The sequence below is a fragment of the Mastigoproctus giganteus genome, chromosome 2 (assembly GCF_048544385.1).
Source record: "Mastigoproctus giganteus isolate SK-2022 chromosome 2, ASM4854438v1, whole genome shotgun sequence".
NCBI lineage: Eukaryota > Metazoa > Arthropoda > Arachnida > Uropygi > Thelyphonidae > Mastigoproctus > Mastigoproctus giganteus.
This window is the reverse complement of record NC_143576.1, coordinates 248,810,813-248,831,387: the sequence shown is the minus strand read 5'-3', so window position 1 is coordinate 248,831,387 and position 20,575 is coordinate 248,810,813. Positions and strand designations below refer to the sequence as shown.

General features: G+C 37.8%; 2 protein-coding genes across 2 annotated transcripts in view; one reads left to right on the top strand and one right to left on the bottom strand.

The window, feature by feature from the left end:
- LOC150090365 (uncharacterized) overlaps nucleotides 1–20,575 on the bottom strand; it is a 314,634-nt gene that overhangs the window by 239,238 nt on the left and 54,821 nt on the right. The gene's annotated exons all lie outside the window — the stretch shown is intronic.
- Nucleotides 1–20,575, top strand: part of LOC150090366 (uncharacterized) — a 331,637-nt gene that overhangs the window by 299,916 nt on the left and 11,146 nt on the right. The window contains exons 21-22 of the mRNA XM_090387860.1: nucleotides 34–234; nucleotides 18,619–18,720. Of these exons, the coding sequence (XP_090243986.1) occupies nucleotides 34–234; nucleotides 18,619–18,720 (303 nt within the window). The remainder of the gene's footprint in view (nucleotides 1–33; nucleotides 235–18,618; nucleotides 18,721–20,575) is intronic.

Genomic DNA, 20,575 nt, shown 5'->3' with positions numbered 1-20,575 from the left:
CTGTTTCCTTAGATTTAATTTTTTTCTCTACAGGCAAAGATTCGGGCAGTTCATGAAGCTGTAATGAAAGGAAATCTTCGAGAAGTGCGAACAGTTTTAACTAGAAAAAGATTTGCACTTAGTAGAGATCATGTAGGTGCAAGTCCACTTCATTTAGCAGTGTTATATGAACATTCTGATGTTGTTAATTACATAATATCCCATTTTCCTGAGACAATGGATGGGCCAGACAATGTAAGTCTAATATTTTATTAAAATATGAATAAATCAGAAAAGAATTTACAAAATTAGCTTTGCATTTTGCGGATATTTTATATTTATCTATCTCTACATTTATTCTTTCACATAAAAGAAAAAAAACATTGATTTTGGTGGAAATATGTAGAATATAAGAAATATAAAAACGTTAATTTTGGTGGAAATATGTAGAATATAAAAAATATAAAAACATTAATTTTGTTGTAAATATATAGAATATAAGAAATATTTCCATCCCTTTGTATTCACTCTAGCTCGTAAACAAGATTTAATCACTATTTTAATTATCTTACTTAGTCAAATATTGTATGGTTATCGTTTATTTTTGCAATTTTTATTTCTTCTTTATTTTCAAAAATTAAAACATTATAAGACTGTGTAACTGTCCTTAATGGGTAATAATACCTTAGTGATTTCAGAATATAAGAAGTAAAGTGGAAATGGAGAATTATACTGAGAATAAAGAAAAAAATCACACTTGAAACTGAAACATTTCTGTAGAGAGTTAATTAATAAAAGGAGAAACAATGGAAACAAAACCTAATAGATTACACAATGGGAGCAACAAGCAAAGCATTCACTTGGAAAATCTTTTATCTGGCTACTTACACAATCTCTAAAAATGGATACAGAAAGTAAATCAAACCAAAGGCCATCTGAAATACATACCATAAATTTCAGCACAGAGTAATGATATTCTGGAAGCTGAGTAGCAAATCATTTCATGCTATAACACTAGTATTTATACTGGTAGTGGCAAATGATACAAGGAAGCAAGCTTATATAATATCATCAAAAAAAAAAACATTTCCCACACATTACCTGTCCATCCACTTTATTTTTTTAATTTTTATTTTTTTTTATGTAAACCCCTAACACGAGAAGTATTAGAACCTATAGTACTTAGTACCATGCTTAAGTTGAAGGTTGAGAAGACAAAAGAAGATATTTGTTGACATTGGACTTGAACTTCTGTAGACTGTAATTTTCAGGAAATACGTATGAAGGAAGGTTGTTCCAGAAAACAGCAGTTGAATGAATAAACGAGGAAAATGAAAAGTTGGTATGGTGAGTTTGAAGTTGGACAGTAAATGGATGTTGGCTGGTGGCTGCACGTGTTCAGACTGTTTTGAAAGAGAGAGAGAGCAGGAATTATAGAAGCCAATTCAGAAGAACAGTGCCCATGGAAGTATCTGTAGAAGAGACATTCAGCAGAAACAGTACGTCTATGACACAGCGAGTGGAGAGACTCTGTTAGAGATGAATCATTAATTAACCTAACTGCCCTCTTCTGAATGGAATCAAGAAGCCTGAGAGAGGTTTTGGAGGCACCACTCCAGATGTGGGAACAATATTCCATGGTAGGGCGGATTTGGGATTTATACAGAATGAGCAGCTATTTGGAAGAAAAGTAACGCCGAGAGCGAAAGAGAAAACCAAGTTTTTTAGATGCAGAGGAAGCAATATTTGTAATGTGCTTGTGCCAAGAGAGATTAGAAGTCAGGGTAATCCCCAAAAGAGATATCATTTTGTCTAGAAATCAGTGTCACCAAAGATAAGCACAAGAGCAGAAGAATCCTTTTTGTGAGATATAAGACAAGACTGAGTTTTAGAAAAGTTGAAATCGATTAAGTTGTCTTTGCCCCCACTGGAGAATTACCTGAAGATCGGCATTTAAGGAATTGATAGCAGATTTTCGAGAAGTTGAAGCTGATTGAGCAGGCAAGGTTTCTCAAAATGGAAAGTGGAATGCAATGTGCTATCATCAGCAAAACTATGGATAGGATTTCCAGTCAATGGAAGAAGATCATTAATATACAAGAGGAAAAGAGTGGGGGAAAGAACTGAACCTTGGGGGACACCGGCATTAGTGGAGAAGTTAGAAGATAGAGAACCATCTACCATCAACCACAGTGAGCGATCAGAGAGAAAATTGGATAACCAATTACAAAAAACAGTTGGCAAACCTTAAGATGGAAGCTTGTTTAGAAGACCTTTATGCCAAACACGATCAAAAGCCTTTAAGATGTCAAGAGCAACTACTTGTGTTTCACCGAACCTTTCCATTGAATTAGTCCATAAATAGGTAACATAAGCCAGAATATCACCAGTGGATCGACACTGACGGAATCCATACTGGCAATCATTGATCAGACAAAAGATTTCTAGGTAGTTTAAGAGTTGGCTGTTAATTGATTTCTCCATTTCTTTAGAAGGAGTAGAAGTAATTGCAATGGGACGATAATTGGATGGGAGGGATTTGTCACCCTTTTTAGGAACTGGCTAGATGTGAGCAAATTTCCAAGCAGAAGGAAAAACACCTTTGGAATAAGAAAGTAAAAAAAGGCGGCAAGAATAGGAGTAAGTTCAGGAGCACAGGTTTTGAGAACAAGTGGAGAAATACCATCGGGACCTAGGGCTTTCTTAGCATCAAGATTCGTCAAAATCCTTCTGACATCCTTTTGATGGAAGACCACAGGAGGCATTGAATGCAGCGTGTTGGGAATGGTGGGAGGTGTTTTACCAAGATAATTAATACATAAGTTGGAAGAAAAATGGGATGCTAGCAGGTCAGCTTTATCCTTGGCTGAAGTGACAACAGAACCATCTTGGTTGGACACAGGTGGGAGCAGAGATGGGCAAAAGTTGCGGCCAATAGCTTTGGCAAGAGACCAGAGTGCTCGGCTACCATTAGGGCAAGAAGCAAGTTTTCTACTCTTAGCCTGTTCAAACTCTAGTTTAGACTGATTAATAACTGCTTTACAATTGTTGCGAGCTTTGGTGTAGGCAGAAAATGAAACTGAAGAATTAGAAACAAGCCAATTACGGTATGCAACGTTCTTCTCTTGAACAGCCTTACCACATTTATTGGAAAACCAAGGTTTAGATAAAGGACAGGATTTTAAACTGGACTGTGGGATAAAGGATTCCATTCCTGAAAGAATAATTTCACTGACACGATCTGAGCAAATGTTGACATCAGAAGTTTTAAAACAGTAATCCGACCAAGGAAAAGAAATCTCGCATGTCATCCCATTTTGCATTCTTTTAATGCCAAACAACAGGAGGTTGGGAATAGCCATGAGATAAAGGCTCTATTGGAGAAGAGACAATCACCAAGTTGTGATCTGAAGTGCCTAAAGGACCTCTTACTTCGACCGTGTACTTAGAAGGGTTGTTTGTGAGAAAAAGATCAAGCGTGTTGGCTGTATGATTAGGATTGTCCAGTATTCTTGTAGGTAAATGAACAATCTGTGCAAGGTCATTAGTAATTGCAAAACCTCAGCATCTCGACCAGCTGGGTCGGTCTGACTAGAAAACGGAAGCCAGCTGGAGTTGGGAACATTAAAATCACCAAGGAAAATTACCTCACTGTTAAGAAAGTTAGACTGGAGAAAGTCAAGTTGCAAAAAGAGGTAGTCAAAGAACTCCAAGTGATTAGTGGAGTTGGGAGAACGGTAGAGAGACAACAGATGAATTTGACACAATGAGGTAGAGAGATTTTAAGCCAGAGAAGATCGAAGAGAGGAGATTCCAAATTGTCAAGTCTCTGACAGGGAATATCAGAACGGACATATGCACATGTACCACCTACCACCTAGTACTACCTGGTAACATAGAGGGGCGGCATTCCTCAATGTGATGTGGGCCCACACCTCGATCCCTGCTTACATTGGTTTACACCTGGGTGGTCACCCACCACGTACTTATGCATGGAGGTTATACCCAGAATTACTAACAGTCCCACCATCGTGAAGATGCAAGCAGAGGATTTGGCTGTCACAGACTGTCGGGACTTCGCCAAAATTAGGTCCACTTGACTTGAGTGTCACCTGAATATCAGTTCCATCAGTGTTTTAGCATCCCAGGTTGCAAGTACAGCTTGTCTGGCATATCTGAGAGAATGTCTGTGACAACCTCAAGGACCAATTGAAAATTTGCTTAGTTCTACCTTAATTATTCAAACTACACATCTCCACAACCAGCTGGAAGTTTGTTCCAACAATACTTGATAGCTGGAGGTGAATTCCCACACATACATCTTGCAAGCATCCTTCCTCAATTTAAATTTATGTTCTCTGATGTGTTATATGAGCACGAGGAAGGATGCCATCAGCATTTAGCTTACTCAATCCATTCAGACCTTTAAACATCTCAATCAGATCTTTCAGGTACTATAACTGGAGTATTTCTTGGTAAGAGTAACCGTTTGTTCCCCTCACTAATCCCATTGCCCTTCTCTGCACCCAATTCCAACAGATCTGCATCCCTCCTAAAATGAGGCTTCCAGACCTCTATGCTGTACTACAGATGTGGCTTAACCATTCCTTTATACAATGCTATAATCATCTCCTTATCCCTGCTGGTAAAATTCTTGTATATCACTGACAAAATCCCACGAGCTGTCCTAGAAGCCTATCTGCATTGCTCAGAGAACTTGATTGCATAATCAGAGAACATCTGATTACACAATTAACCCCAGGTCTTTTTCGTTCTCTGCAACCCATGTGTGGTACAACACAGTTGGTATGTTATTCTGGGATTGGCTGCCCATAGTACTTTGCATTTGTGAATGTTAAACTTCGGTTGCTACTTCTCAGCCCATTTGCCTAATTTTTCTAGATCTTGTTACTATGACATTCCCTGATTAGTCATTAACCACCCTGCCAACCTTCATATCATTTGCAAACATAGACATACATTAAGTGTCATATTCCTTCACCAATATCATTAATAAATATCGAAATCAACAATAGGCCGAGCAATGAAGCCTGAGGAACTCCACCAATAATATTAGTCCAAGATGAGCAGTGCTCATTGATAACCATTCTTTGTCTACTCCCACTCATGCATCCTTTTATCCATGTTAGTAACTTGCTCCTAATTCTACACTGCTCCAATTTGTACAGCAGTCTTTTATTTGAAAGTTTTAAAAACTTTTCTGAAATCTAAATAAATTATGCATCCAGTTCCTTTTTTACTTTGTTCCAGATTGGTCAGATAAAATTGCTGCTTAATAAATCCATGCTGTGACCACATTTCATGTAGACAGTCCTGCATTACTTCTTTAACTATAACTCCATTATTTTCCCTGGAACAGAAATCAAGCTAATAGATCTGTAATTATTCACTTCGCTCTTTAATTCCCCCTGTGAATAGGAGATATTTACACATCTCTATCGACAGGGACCTCTTCCTGAATCCAAAGATGCTCTCATAATTATGGCCAAAGCCTACTTACCTCTTTTGTGCTTCTCTTAATATAATTAGATAGATCTAATCAGCTCCAAGGTGCCTTGTTTACTTTTAGTTTCAATAGTTTATCACTTTTTTCTCCATGGCAGAAAATCGTATCACAAAATCGTTTAGGCCCCTGTTAGAATTGGGTAATTTGATAGTCTTCTGGCTTTCTCATCCCTAAAAAATTCCTCATGTGTGACATGAGGAATTAACATAGATGCAAGGCATCTATTGAGTTTGTCAGAAACCTGAGCAGGTTCATCAATAGTTAAATCATATCTAGCGAACAATGTTATTCTCTCCTTCCTCCTAGTGTTTATGTAAGTAGAGAAGGTTTTGCTACTTTTCTTTGCACTCTTTGGCAGAGACTTCTTGTAACCTGCCTTAGCCTGCCTAATCCACTTTGTGACTTGATTACAGACTAGCTTATGTTCTCTATTGAGAAATATAAATTAATATGTTTATTTAAACTTCAATATACTGAACTAATTTCCTAACCTAAAACAAACTTTGAGATCCATTTTTGATATCCTTTACCAAGTGTTTATTAGAAAATAAAGAGAAGCAAATTTGAATTTGTTAAAAGGAATATTGTCATTCAAATTATATCTTGATTATTTCAAAATAATGAATGAGACATGTTTAAATTAAATAAATAAGATAAATTTATGTTTATATCAATCTGCCAGAAAGGCAAAACTTGCTAATGAACCAATTAGAAAAAATTAGATTGTTATCTGAAACTGCAGAAGACACATGTAAGAAACTAATATCAAGCTGATAAACAAATCATGAAGTTGTTTTTGATGTGTAAACATCTTTGGCAGAACCTAATAAATTTCGGTAGATAGTAAAATCAATTTGTCACAATTTTGCAATGTGGAAATGACGTCATTTCCATTTCATGACAAAGAAAAACGGAGCCGGGAGAAGAGATTACACAAAGCGTTATGGGATGTGATCTTGGATGTGCTCAGAGCTGGCATAAATCAGATTGGTGTGGAAAAACTTTTATGATTCAGGGCATACCACTTAGGTGGCTTTGGACTAACCATTGCCACCCATGGCAGAAACCGTTTGGAAACCAGAGAAATGGATACCTTGCAAAATTTAAAGTAAATTAGAGCATTTAAAACAAAGGATCATGGAAGGTGATCTTGGATGTGATCAGAGCTGGCTGGTTGCAGAAAAAACGTGAGAAAGGCAAAAATAATGGAGTCGGGAGAGGAGATTGCGCAAAGTATCATGGGAGGTAATCTTGGATGTGCTCAGAGCTGATTCATGCCAGCTCTGGGCATATCCAAGATCATTACATTACATACGCTTCAGCCTTACTTTGGCTCATCGGTTGTACACCGATGAGCCAAAACATATGACCAGTGAGTTGTTATGCAAATGGAAGCAACTACAGGTGAACTACGGTGCATGCGATGGTCGGAACACAGTATAAAAAACACCCGATACTGAGCTCTGTTAATCATTGTTACTCTTGTTCTTCAGATGGGAAAGCAGCAGTCTTCAGCGAGTTTGACAAAGGCCAAATTGTAATGGACAGATGACTGGGTCAGAGCATATCCGAAACAGCACGGCTGGTGGGATGCTCATAGTCAGCAGTGGCTAGTACCTACCGAAAGTAGTCCGAGGAGGGGGAACCCATGAATCGCGAGTGAGGTGTTGGACCATCGTGGCTCATCAATGCTTGAGATGAGGAAGGCTCTCCCAGATGGTACTTAGCAACAGAAGGGCTGGTAATTAGCAACTTATATAAATACTTAGCAACTCACTGGTAATTGGAATGCTGGTGACAGGAGTAATGTGTCACAACACACAGTACCCTGCTGAAAATGTGGCTGCATAGCCGCAGGCTGCTACGAGTGCCTATGCTAGCCACGGTTCACCAGCGACAGTGCCTACAATGGGCACGCGATCATTGAAACTGGACCTTCAGTGATTGGAAGAAGGTTGTCTGGTCTGACAAATTGCATTTCCTGTTGCACCATGTGGATGGCCAGGTATGTGTGCTTCGTTTACCTGGGGAAGTGATGGCGCCTGGATGCACTGTGGGACGAAAACAAGCCGGTGGCAGCGGTGTCATGCTTTGGGCATGTTCTGCTGGGATGCCCTATGTCCAGTCATCCATGTGCCGGGCATTTTGACATCTACTACCTACCTAAACATCATTGATGACCAGGTACACCCTTTCATGGCAACGGCATTCCCCTCTGGCTGTGCTGTCTTTCAGCACGATAATGCGTCATGCCACACCACCCAGATTGTTCGAGACTGGTTCGCAGAACATGAGGAAGGCTTCCAGGTATTGCCCTGGCCTCCAAATTCCGCAGACAACAATCCCATCGAGCATCTCTGGTTTGTGTTGGAACAGCAACTCCGATCTGCGTCGTCTCAACCACGGACCTCACAGAAGTTAAAGGATCTGCTGGTTACGTGTTAGTACCAGATGCCAGAAGACAAATTTAGAAATCTTGTAGTGTCTGTGCTTCACCGGGTACAAACTGAAGAAAGACATCGAGCTTCTTGAAAGGGTGCAAAGAAGGGTGACTTGCCTGGTGAGATCAGCAAAAGGGCGTCCTTATGAAGAAAGACTTCGAATATGTGGGTTGCAGAGTTTGGAAACTAGACACCTTAGAGGAGATTTGATTGAGGTGTTTAAGGCTCTGAGAGGCATCAGTAAAATGAATGAGGACAAAATTTTCAAGATTATAAATGACGCTAGAACTAGGGGACATAAATTCAAGTTACGGGGGAAATGTTTAGATTGGACTGCAGGAAGTTTTATTTTAGCCAGCGAGTTATAAATTACTGGAATAAGTTGCCTTCATGGGTAGTAGAGGCCGACAGTTTGGAAATTCAAAGGTCATCTGGATAGTACTTTCGGGTAAGGAAGTGCATAGGATGATAGGTTTAATTTCCTTTTTTTTTTTTTTTTTTTTGGCTGGTGCAGCATAAGCCATAGGCTTTCTTGCACCATGCGGCCGTTACTAATACTAATACTAACTGTTTTGGCTGCAAGTGGAGGACCAACATCATATTAGGTAGGTGGTCATAATGTTTTGGTTCATCGGTGTATATTTCCATCAAGAGGCAACTCATAAATGTTTTTTTGCAACCAGCTGGGCCAGTCAAGAATATTTGAATTGGTTCATGATTGGGAGATAAGAGACTCCAAATTACATGTATGAGTAGAATCTTTTGCTTGTCATTAGTCATTTTCATTAAGTTGCAGAAGTCCTTGTTGGTCGTGATGTTTTCATGTGTTGTTTCTTGCTTGTTTGTTTGTTTGTTATTTGGTTTTTAGGAGCATTAGCAACTAAGGCCATATTGCTCCAGGAATTGTGCTGAGTCGGTTGAAGTTGACGAGCATTAGATCCTCATTTATCTTGCTGTTTGGAAGGTTGTAAAAGTTTCGAAAGGGGTTTTCTTCTAGCAGTTGCATTACAAGGCTATGCAGGACATTACTACATGTTTCGTCAGGGTCAACACATTGTTTTCTTGACACATCATCTTACATATTTCAATCGTTTTGCAAATGTCCAAAGTCTGATTCACACAATTTAAAATCTAGTATGAGCTTTTCTTTGGCATATTAGAGCTTGACATATTTCATCTCTGACAGTATCTCTGTTTCCTCACTGCAAAATGGAATGTGCAGTGTTACCATCTCGCGCTTGTACTTGTTGAGATCCTGAGCCAAGTCATAGTTTCCATAGCATATTATGTGTGGGTACTGTTGTTTCTTGCTTGTTTGTTTGTTTGTTATTTGGTTTTTAGGAGCATTAGCAACTAAGGCCATATTGCTCCAGGATATGCGGTGGTCATTCCCTGACCTTTCCGCATTCTCGGTATTTGGTGGTGATGGGCTCGAACCCCGGTCTAATCAAGAAGTGTGTGTGCTACGCACTGCTGCTCCTTCCCACCTGGCTACAGAGACGCCTGTTGTTTCTTGCAGATCCCATAGTGCTGCATGTGTAATTTTCGGCAAAGCATGACAGAGTAACATGATCCAACATGATAGTAAGATTGTAACAATACAAATACTTGTACTGTTGCAATCATACTATTCAACAAATGACTACAATCAAAAGGGCTACTGGCCTAACCTCTTCCAAACGTTGATTTGGTAGCGTAAGCAGCGGATGTGTGTATCCTATTTATCACTAACATTGATTCGGTAGAGTAAGTAGTGGGGTGAACATAAATTACATCATTCATGATTTCGGTTCTAGCTGTTTGAAATTTGGTAGGCGTTGTCAAAGACATTTACACATAAAACATCTTTCACACATAACAGGGTACACATGAAATATGTGGTACAGGGTACAAGATACAGGGTGCATATGATTATTTTTATCATTTAAATGCATCTTTTGCTTTAATTAGAAAAAATTTAAATAACAATATTCTTGTTAACAAATTCTAATTTTCTCTTCTCTGTATTTTCTAATAAAGGGATCCAAAATGTTAGCAAACGAGTTCAGTACAGGTGACCCCCGCTTAACACTGATAATTTGTTCCAGAAAAGATCGTTAAGTGAATCCACGCTAAGTGAGCACCGCATTCCCATAAGGTAACATATGTATTTGTGAGTTGCGGTCGGTGCAATAGGATATTTCCTAATCAATAATAAACAGTAGTGAAAAGATGCACAAATATCAGTTGATATTTAATATTCAAATATTTGTACATATAAAATATTCTGCATTACATACGTATATAATTATGTAGTAACTACTTACGTATCAAAATTAAACTTAAAATTCCAATTAAAATCATGAATTTAATTGATCTGAATTGATTTTAATTGATTTAATTGATAAATTTAATCATGAAAAATGTGTCGATTTTGGGTTGTACTTTGGCCCTCTTCCTAGTAAACTAAAAGGGATTTTAATTTTAAATCCCCTGCAGCGTTACCACACAACAATCCTTCAACCGATCCTTCACCGCTTTGAAACCTGGCTTTTTTTTTTCTTCTTTCAATATGAAACTTCTTTTAGGCATTCATTTCCAAAAAAATCTTGCTTCATCTATGTTAAAAACTTGTTGAGAAGTATAACACATAATACCCCTCTTCAATAATTTTAACAAGTTCTTTTTTGAAAGTTTCGGCTCCTTGATCTGCACTTGCGGCTTCTCCCTGGATTTTAAATCTATTCAACCAGCTCTTAGTAGTTTTAAATGGTTCCACTTTTTTTTTGGTGAGTTTTCTTGAGATCATCATATAGGCTAATCTCTCCCTCTTTTTTTTTTTTTTTTGTTTATGATATTTAACTTAACTGAATTCTGCATTGGATATTATCTTCAATAAAATTAGTTAAAGTCTCTCCATTTCAATCCTACTAGCCAGCCTAGCCCTAGTTGCTTGCAGTGGAACAGCTGTCTTTCCCGCTGCTAAAATTAATTCTTTATTTTTTTATAATTGTTCTTACAGTTAAACTTGCCAGTCCTAAATTATGGCACATATCCGCTTGTCATTGACAGGAATCGATTCGCTTCAAAACATCTAATTTAATTTTCAAATTCAGTCTTTTTCTTACATTTATAGTCTTCGCACTGCGTCCAGACGTTGCTTTTTCATTCTTATCAGCCATTATTAACACTTCGAAAATGTAACTGTGTTGGTTGCATTAATTATGATACGATGTACGAGTAAACTGTCCATTACGCATGATGTCTAATACTGTACTGAGTGATGGACTAGACTTCAGATAAATGCGTATATAAAGCAAATATTACAAGCAATAACTTGATCATTTTTTAAAATGTTGATCTTGGAACTACGTAACAAGTTACTGTACTGCAAATAAATTAGTGTGTGAGAAAATTTCACTGAGCGTTGGAAAATTTCTCAAATGCATGGGAAATGTTTTAATGCTGTTTTGCTATTAATTTTCAAGCTATCGACTCCATCAAATGAAACAAATTCGTTAAATATCCCAAAAATGCAATCTGTAAAAGAGCATTATAGCGATTTGTGACAGCATTTATAGTCAGATACGGGTTATAATATAAGAACAGCATTATAGCAAATCAGCGTAAAGCGAACCGCGTTATAACGAGGGCCTGCTGTATATAATATCAGAAGCATTGGGTGTGGAATAATCTCTCCTTTTAAATTCACATAAACTGATTAATTAGTATTTCAAAAAATGAAAATCCCCTTATATCAATGTCTTCTCAACCAAGAAGGTTATGCATATATATATGGAAATATATCTTATATACTATATCAAACAAATATACTTTTCCAATTACCTCATAAACTGGGTTGCATGGCCACTGTTATGAAGTTATTTCATTTATAGGAATTAACACTGAAAATAGAGATTGATAAAACTGAACTAAATACCACTAGGTATTTAGTACTGTTTTATCGATCTCACTAGGTTATTTCCTTTGTTCCTTTGTCAAGTATATTAGCATTGGTTGAGGCATATGATGCAAGAAAGCAAGCTTATATGGCACCAACAAAAAAAAAAAAAAAAAACCTTCCCATTTCACCCATCTGGTCACTCCAAATGTTTGTCTAGTTCAGCCTTAAATAAATTTAAGGCTGAACTATACAAACAACTATCCACTGGCTAAAGACACTTCTGCACATCTATTCTACACCTGTCTTTCCTCAATTTGAATCTATGCCCTGTCAGGTTTGTAATCTGAGAAAGCAAAAGAATCCCATCAGCACTGAGCCTGCACAATGCTGATGGGATTCACATCTATTCTACAACTGTCTTTCCTAAATTTGAATTTATGTCCCCTCAGGCAAGAGGAATTAATGTCCCTTCAGACCAATCTGGGCAAGAATCTTATCAGCACTGAGCTTGCTCAAACCATTCAATGCCTTATACACCTCAATCAGATCACCTCACAGGTGCCTAGTCTCCAGATGCTGCAAATTGCAGAAATTAAGCCTTTCTTGTTAAAAGCAAGCACCCCTTTGTACCTCTCACCAATCTTGTTGTCCTTCTTTGTACTCTTTCTAGCAACTCTATATCCTTCCTAAAATGAAGCCTCCAGACCTGTTCACAGTATTTAAGGCACAGCTTGATCATTGCCTTATACAAGGGGATAATCATCTCCTTCTCCCTGCTAGCAAATTCCTATATATCATTGGCAAGACTCCATGACCTGCTCTGATAGCCTGTCTGCACTGCTCCAAGAACTTCATATCTGACTGCACAATTATCCCCAGGTCTTTTTCATTCTCCACTTCACTGAATGTAGTACCACACAGTTGGTACGTTTCTATTGGGTTACTGCTACCCATATGCAGTACTTTGCATTTGTCAATGTTAAATTTCAGTTGCCACTCCTCAGCTCATCTCCCTAACTTTTCTAGATCCTGTTGCAGTAGCATACTGTCTTTACTTTCATTAAAAACCCTTCCCACCTTTGTATCATCTGCAAACTTGGACATTAAGCCTGATATACCTTCATAGATATCATTGATAAATACACAAAACAACAATGGGCCCAGCATCCAAACTTTGAGGTATTCCACAAAGAACAGCCATTTATTACCATTCTCTGTCATCTCAAACTCAACCTAAGTCTAATGTCAACAAACATCTTCTTTCGTCTTCTCAATCTCCAACCCAAGCACGGTACTAAGTACTGTAGGTTCTAATACCTCTCATGTTTGTGGTTTTCATAAAAAAAAATAAAAAATAAAACCCCTTTATCCATTGTAGCAACCTGCCCTTAATGCCATACTGCTGCAGTTAGCACAGCAGTCTTCCATATGCAACAGTATCAAAAGCTTTCCTGAAATCCAACTATATGATATCAAAATTATTTTTTGCATACAGTTCCCTTGTGACTACATCGTAGTATCCAATCAAACTGGTCTGACAAGACCTCCCCTTAACAAATCCATGCTGTGTCTGAACTATTACTGCAGCCTTGTCTAGATGATCCTGCAGCGCTTCTTTAACCAGTGACTCTATTATTTTCCCCGGAAAAGAAGTTAAACTAATAGGTCTATAATTTTTTGTGTCACCCTTTGAACCCCCTTTGTGAATGTAGGGATACATTTACACATCTCCAGTCCATGGGGGACCTCGCCTTTGTTTACAGGTCTGGAGGCCTCATTTTAGGAAGGATGTAGATTTGCTTGAGTGTGTACAGAGAAGGGCAACAAGATTGGTGAGGGGAATGAAGGGATCCTCTTACCAAGAAAGGCTTAAGTTCTGCAAATTGCAGTGGCTGGAGACTAGGCACCTGTGCGGTGATCTGATTGAGGCGTATAAGGCCTTGAATGGGTTGAGCACGCTGAATTCTGATGGGATCCTTCCACTTGTTCAGATTAAGAAACTTAGGGGGCACAAATTCAAATTAAGAAAAGACAGATGTAGAATAGATGTGTGGAAATTTGCCTTTAGCCAGCGGATGGTTAATTTCTGGAACAAACTTCCCTCTGTCGTTGTGGAAGTTGATAGGTTAAATAAATTTAAGGAGGAACTGGACAGGCATTTGGAGGGAATGGTGTGATTTTTTTTTTTTGCTGATGCTGCATAAACTCATACACTTGCTTTCTTGCATCACATGCCACTACTACTACTACTTCCTTCGTTGTCTCCTTCAATATAACTTGATAGATTCCATCCACCTCAGGTGCCTTTTTTATGTTTAACTTCAACAATTTCTTCTCCACTTTGGTCTCCCTTATTAAAAAAATCATTTAGCTCCCTGTTACAGTTTAGTAAACTTCTGTTCCCCCCCTTCCTTACTGAATTCCTCATGTGTGAATGTAGGTGCAAAATACTCGTTCGGTTTGTCAGCTATCTGAGCAGCATCATCAACAATCAATCCATCAATATCAATGGACCAATCTGATTCATCCCCTTCCCTCTAGAGTTTACATAAGTAAAGAAGTCTTTACTGTTTTTCTTTACATCCTTTGCCAAAGGTTTCTGCCTCTGCTTGCCTAACCTCCTTTGTGTGACTTGATTACAAACTATCTTATATCTACCATAGGCATCTGTGTTTCCAAATATTTTCTGTATGCCCCATGCATCTTTCTTCTCCACCACGAGTCATTAGTTTATATGATATCCATTTAGACCTAAACCTTGAACAGTACTTCTTAGTTGGTATGAAAAGCTTAGTAGCTTCCAAGACTAATTTCTTGAAGGCTTCCCATTTAGAATCCTCTGTTTTTAACATCATCAGTTGATCCCACTGTATAGAATTTAAAAGTTGTTTGAGACCACTGTAGTCACCTTTACGAAAGCAAAAACCCTCCTATTTACCCTTGATGGTAGTTACATCTTTAAGTAAATCCCACATCAGTACACTCTGATCGCTGTCACCTAGTGGTTCCTTTATTTGCAAATTCTTAATGCATGAATAATCACTGCTGATAATCAGATCAACAGTATTACTCCATAAGGTTGCCCCTTGAACATTCTGCTGTAGAAAACAATCCTCCAATAAATTCACATAAGTTTTGCTAGCATGTGAGTGACCAACCGACAAGTTCCAGTCTATATTTGGAAAGTTAAAATCCACCATTACAAGACAATCAAACAATATCAGCAATAAATTATAAGGATTTACTGCTGAAATTAAAATAATGTAACAGTTAGAACTGTATTGTTTCTGTAAATAAATATTTAATAAAACATTATTTAGGAATATTTTTAAAAGACCCATGCAATATTTACAGAGGATTGTTTGTTATTTGGTTTTTAGGAGCATTAGCAACTAAGGCCATATTGCTCCGGGATATGCGGTGGTCATTCCCTGACTTTTCCGCATCCTCCGTATTTGGTGGTGACGGGATTTACAGAGGATTAAAAGCTTGAATGTGATATAGAAAAAGGACTTTAAAATTTTAAGAGGAATAATGGTATGTTCTTAAATAAGAAATTCTGTTTCAAAAAAGATAAAAAAAAAAATCATTCCAATCTGAATAAAATACAAAAAATCAGGACCACAAAAGATTACAAATATTATGAAATGGATTAGTTTTATTTAAACAGTCAAACTTTGAGTAATTGAACTATTGTGCAACTTCATGCAGCATACTAAAGGCTCAAAAATTGGGTGTGCATGCATACTGTGATCTCTTTTAATTGTAGCCCAGGTGGTGGTGCTGATGTATGCAGGTTCCAACCAGCAGCAAATCTTTAAAGTATCATCTAACATGCTCTCATTACTTGGCACAAAGTATGACCTTTCTGCCAGTAATGCATGGGTACTGCTGACTGGGCAAAATTTGTTGCCTCAATAGCTTCAGAGTGGTCTTTAAGTCGATCTGACAGATCACCTTGCCAACAGAGGTTGCACTACAATCCCTACGGTAAACAACACCACTCTTCTTCATAAGCAGTATAAGTGGCTTTTTTTTTTTCTTTTTTTTTTCTTTGAAGGAGGTATTTGTCAAGGGTTCTGCCAAGTGTCTCTATAGCAAAAGCATTATAGGCTCATATGCTAATCATGGATACACCCTATGATTTTCTTGTGTAAAAAGGAATGCGAGCAACACCAGAAAGGCAGGTCTTCATGTCTAATGGGATGAATTGTATGTGATGTTTTTCACTGTGTAACTGAGTTAAAGACAGTCTCCAATAATTAAGAGTTTGTTCTGGGTAATTACATTTATCAAGATTGTTTGTTATTTGGTGTTTAGGAGCATTAGCAACTAAGGCCATATTGCTCCAGGATATGCGGTGGTCATTCCCTGATCTTTCCACATCCTCCGTATTTGGTGGTGACGGGCTCGAACCCCGGTCTAATCAAGAAGCGTGTGCTACGCACTGCTGCTTCTTCCCACCTGGCTACGGAGGCGCCACCCATTTATCAAGAGCTGCTCTAATCTTACTGATTTCCTGCTCCTTGTCTGGTTCATTGCAACAATGCAACCAAGATCTATTTGTGAATGCCTGGACAATACTGTATCACTGGGCAGCTGTCCAGCACATGTAAATCTGTGATAGACCAACATTAATAAATGTGGACCCACCCTCTTTACCATAACATCCAAGAAAGGGAGAGCCATGTCCTTCTTACTTTAAATGGTGAATTTTGAGAAATCGAATTTGCTATTAAGGTAAGCCAAAAATTCCCTTTTTTGTTGACTCATCATATGTTATACTTCTCCATAATGTAATAGGGAATTGAGAAGGGCATCAGACTCAAAGCCCTCCATGACAAGGTTTGCCACATTAATATCACTATTATTATTAGTAGTAGTAGTGGTGGTAAATGATGACAGAAAGCAAGCTCATACAGCATCAGCCAAAACTTCCCATTTCACCTATCCATCCTCTATAACAGTTTATCCAGTTGTTCTTCCTTGAAATTTGGCTAAAGGAAAATTTCTACATATCTGACCTGCAACCATCCTTCCTCAATTTGAATTTATACCCGTGTGTGTGTGTGTGTGTGTGTGTGTGTGTGTGTGTGTGTGTGTGTGTGTGTGTGTGTGTGTGTAGCCTGAGCAAGAGGAAGGATTCCATCAGCACTGTTTACTAAATCCATTCAAGGCCTTATACAGCAATTTTGTCTTGCTGGAAAAATTCTGTAAACCATTAACAAAACCCCATGAGCTGTGCTGGCAACCTGTCTGCACTGCTCAGAAAACTTCATATCTGACTGCACAATTATCTCCCACCCAGGTCTTTTTCGTTTTCCACTTTCCTCATATTAAATTGTCATGACAAATTAATATGGGCATATTAATTTGTCGGTATTAAACTTAAATTGCCACTTCAGTCCATCTACCTAATTTGTCTAAATATTGTTGCATTGGTACACCTTGATTACTGTGATTAACTACTTGTCAACCTTTGTATCATCTGCAAACTTAGACATTATGCTTGATATGCCTTCATCAATATTATTAATAAATACAGAAAACAAATTATTCCAACACAACAGACAAAAGTCCTGGAAGACTCTGCTAATAACATTAGTCTAAGAAGAGTGCCCATTAATAGCCACTCTGTCTTCTCTAACTCATCTATCCCTTTATCCATAGCAGCAACTTGTCTTTAATGCCACACACTGTTCCATACTTTGTACATAAGAAATAATTGAATTGAATTGAAGAAATAAATTGGTTTGCTTGTATATATCTTCAAACATAAATTTGTAATTATTTAAGCATATGAATAGTGCCCCATAGATGTCTGTAATGTTCAGTTTAGTTTTATTACTCAGGATATTGTCACTTTCCAGTCACCAGCAGATATAGTCTATTGTGCAGATAATAGGGATATAAGTATATAAGGAGGTGACAATACAGAAAATTCTGTTTGCTGATATTCAGATTTTTTTAAGTGGTCTATAAACTCCATGAACTAACCCTAAAAGTCAGTATTTTCCACATTTGATCTTAAGATGATAAGAGTGGATTTTCTTTTCTTCTTTATTATACTAGGCCAAACTTTGACAACCTCATCCATAAAAGTGTGGATATAAATGTGATTTCATGTATGAGAATGCTGATAATAGATATAACTGGGCATAGTGAAACTTCCTGTTTATGAATATTAGCCTGAAACACATTCCTAATTGCATCCCATAGTGTGTAGACTCCAGTATTATTTTTTAGTAACTATAAGACTTTGCCTACATCCAAGTTAAATTTTTTTTTTTTGGTAGTTGTTGGCACATAGGCTTCTGTGGCCACAATGCACCTCCCAAGGTTTTTGCAGTACTTTGATCCAAGCCCGAGGCGAGAATCGAACCCGCGACCTTTGGGTTGCCAGGCAGGCACTTTACCCACCCGGCTAGCCTGGTCGGCTCCAAGCTAAATTCATGCAGACTGTACAAAACAAGAGTGCATCACTATTAAGTTCAGAAGAGTACACATTTTTTATATTCTTTTCCCAATTATATTCTCCTATTAAATCGGCTAAGGATAACCAATTACTAGTATTTATAAAAAAACATTTATAAAAAACAATCTCATACAGTCAATATGAGTATAAACCAATTAAGTTGCTTAAGTCTTTTTTCTTTCTTCACTGTTCATAATGGCACAGTCTCAAAATGTATTGAGTGAACGAGAGAGAGAGAGAAAAAATTTTGAAAAGTGCATTATACTTAATATGCAAAAATCAATCTCTCTTTACATTATTCTTTTTATATAAGGAGGGAAGAACACCACTACATTATGCATCAGTATTAAATAATAACCAAAGCCTATATAGGACTCTGACAAATGCTGGAGCTGATGAAAGAATAGAAGATAAAGTGAGTATAAAATATATATTTTTAACATGTATATAAGGTGCTTAGCATCATAATACACAGCCATTTCTGAATAAACAGAAAATTTTTAAGGTGGCATCGTTTTAGGTTATATCTCATATTGTGAATACCTTCACAACGAGTTGCCATGATATTGCACTACTTCGAATAAGTAACGCTTCACCTAAGGAGAAGACTAATGTTACTTATTCTCAGATAGGTACCACCACCCAGACAGCACTGTTTCAGGACTATTTGGTCCTTCTTCAGTGAGTGGGTAGGTACCCAAGTGATGCAATGATGGCAGAAACAGTTATGAAGTATAACTCCACAATATGAGAGATGCCCGATGGTGTATGATATATTTAGACTAAGGCGCATTTAGGGCTAGAGCCTCAAGCTGCGAACAAATTTAGACTATGTATATAAGGTGCTTAGCATCATAATTCATAACTGTTTCTGCCATCATTGCATCACTTGGGTACCTACCCACTCACTGAAGAAGGACCAAATAGTCCTGAAACAGTGCTGTCTGGGTGGTGGTACCTATCTGAGAATAAGTAACATTAGTCTTCTCCTTAGGTGAAGCGTTACTTATTCGAAGTAGTGCAATATCATGGCAACTCGTTGTGAAGGTATTCACAATATGAGATATAACCTAAAACGATGCCACCTTAAAAATTTTCTGTTTATTCAGAAATGGCTGTGTATTATGATGCTAAGCACCTTATATACATAGTCTAAATTTGTTCGCAGCTTGAGGCTCTAGCCCTAAATGCGCCTTAGTCTAAATATATCATACACCATCGGGCATCTCTCATATTGTGGAGTTATACTTCATAACTGTTTCTGCCATCATTGCATCACTTGGGTACCTACCCACTCACTGAAGAAGGACCAAATAGTCCTGAAACAGTGCTGTCTGGGTGGTGGTACCTATCTGAGAATAAGTAACATTAGTCTTCTCCTTAGGTGAAGCGTTACTTATTCGAAGTAGTGCAATATCATGGCAACTCGTTGTGAAGGTATTCACAATATGAGATATAACCTAAAACGATGCCACCTTAAAAATTTTCTGTTTATTCAGAAATGGCTGTGTATTATGATGCTAAGCACCTTATATACATAGTCTAAATTTGTTCGCAGCTTGAGGCTCTAGCCCTAAATGCGCCTTAGTCTAAATATTTTTAACATTCAAGTGTAAAATAAAATATTATTCGGCAAAAATGAAATTTGTGAATTGCATTCTTATCTTAAGAGAGGAAAGTTATATAGTGAGACAGTCCAAACTAAGGTTATTTATTTATTTTGTAATTAAATTTGCATGCCAGCAGTTACTGTTAATCTCTGAAATAATGCAAAAACATTATAGCAAAAAGGATAGGTAAAAACCTATCCTTTTTGTGCAATATATTTCCCATTCTCCTGACAACAGAGTTACTGACAACAACTAGATCCTGTGGGAGCAGTGCATTTTGCCTTGGTAGTTGCCACTGTGTTGCTTAATGATTAAGTGCAAGCTATGGCATTGATGTGGGCAGCTGAGAGCTTGATGGGCTCCCAATTTAAATCCTTTAAGTACATCCACTCTGTTCTTCAAGCTCTCATAAAGGCTCATAACAATGCTGAGTTGGCACCCAATATTCTCATGCTCTTTACATCAAGCACACACAAAGAAATCCCCTTTGGCAATATCATGTCCCATTCCTGATAGCTTTGCAAACATTAAACAAGCAGTATATTTCATAAGGCTGTGATTCAGAGGACAATTTCCCCCTTCAGTTCTCCCGCCGAGCCACAGCACTCCCACCACCTTGAGCCTTTTGCTTTGCTGCTCGGGTCTGAGGCATGATTTCAG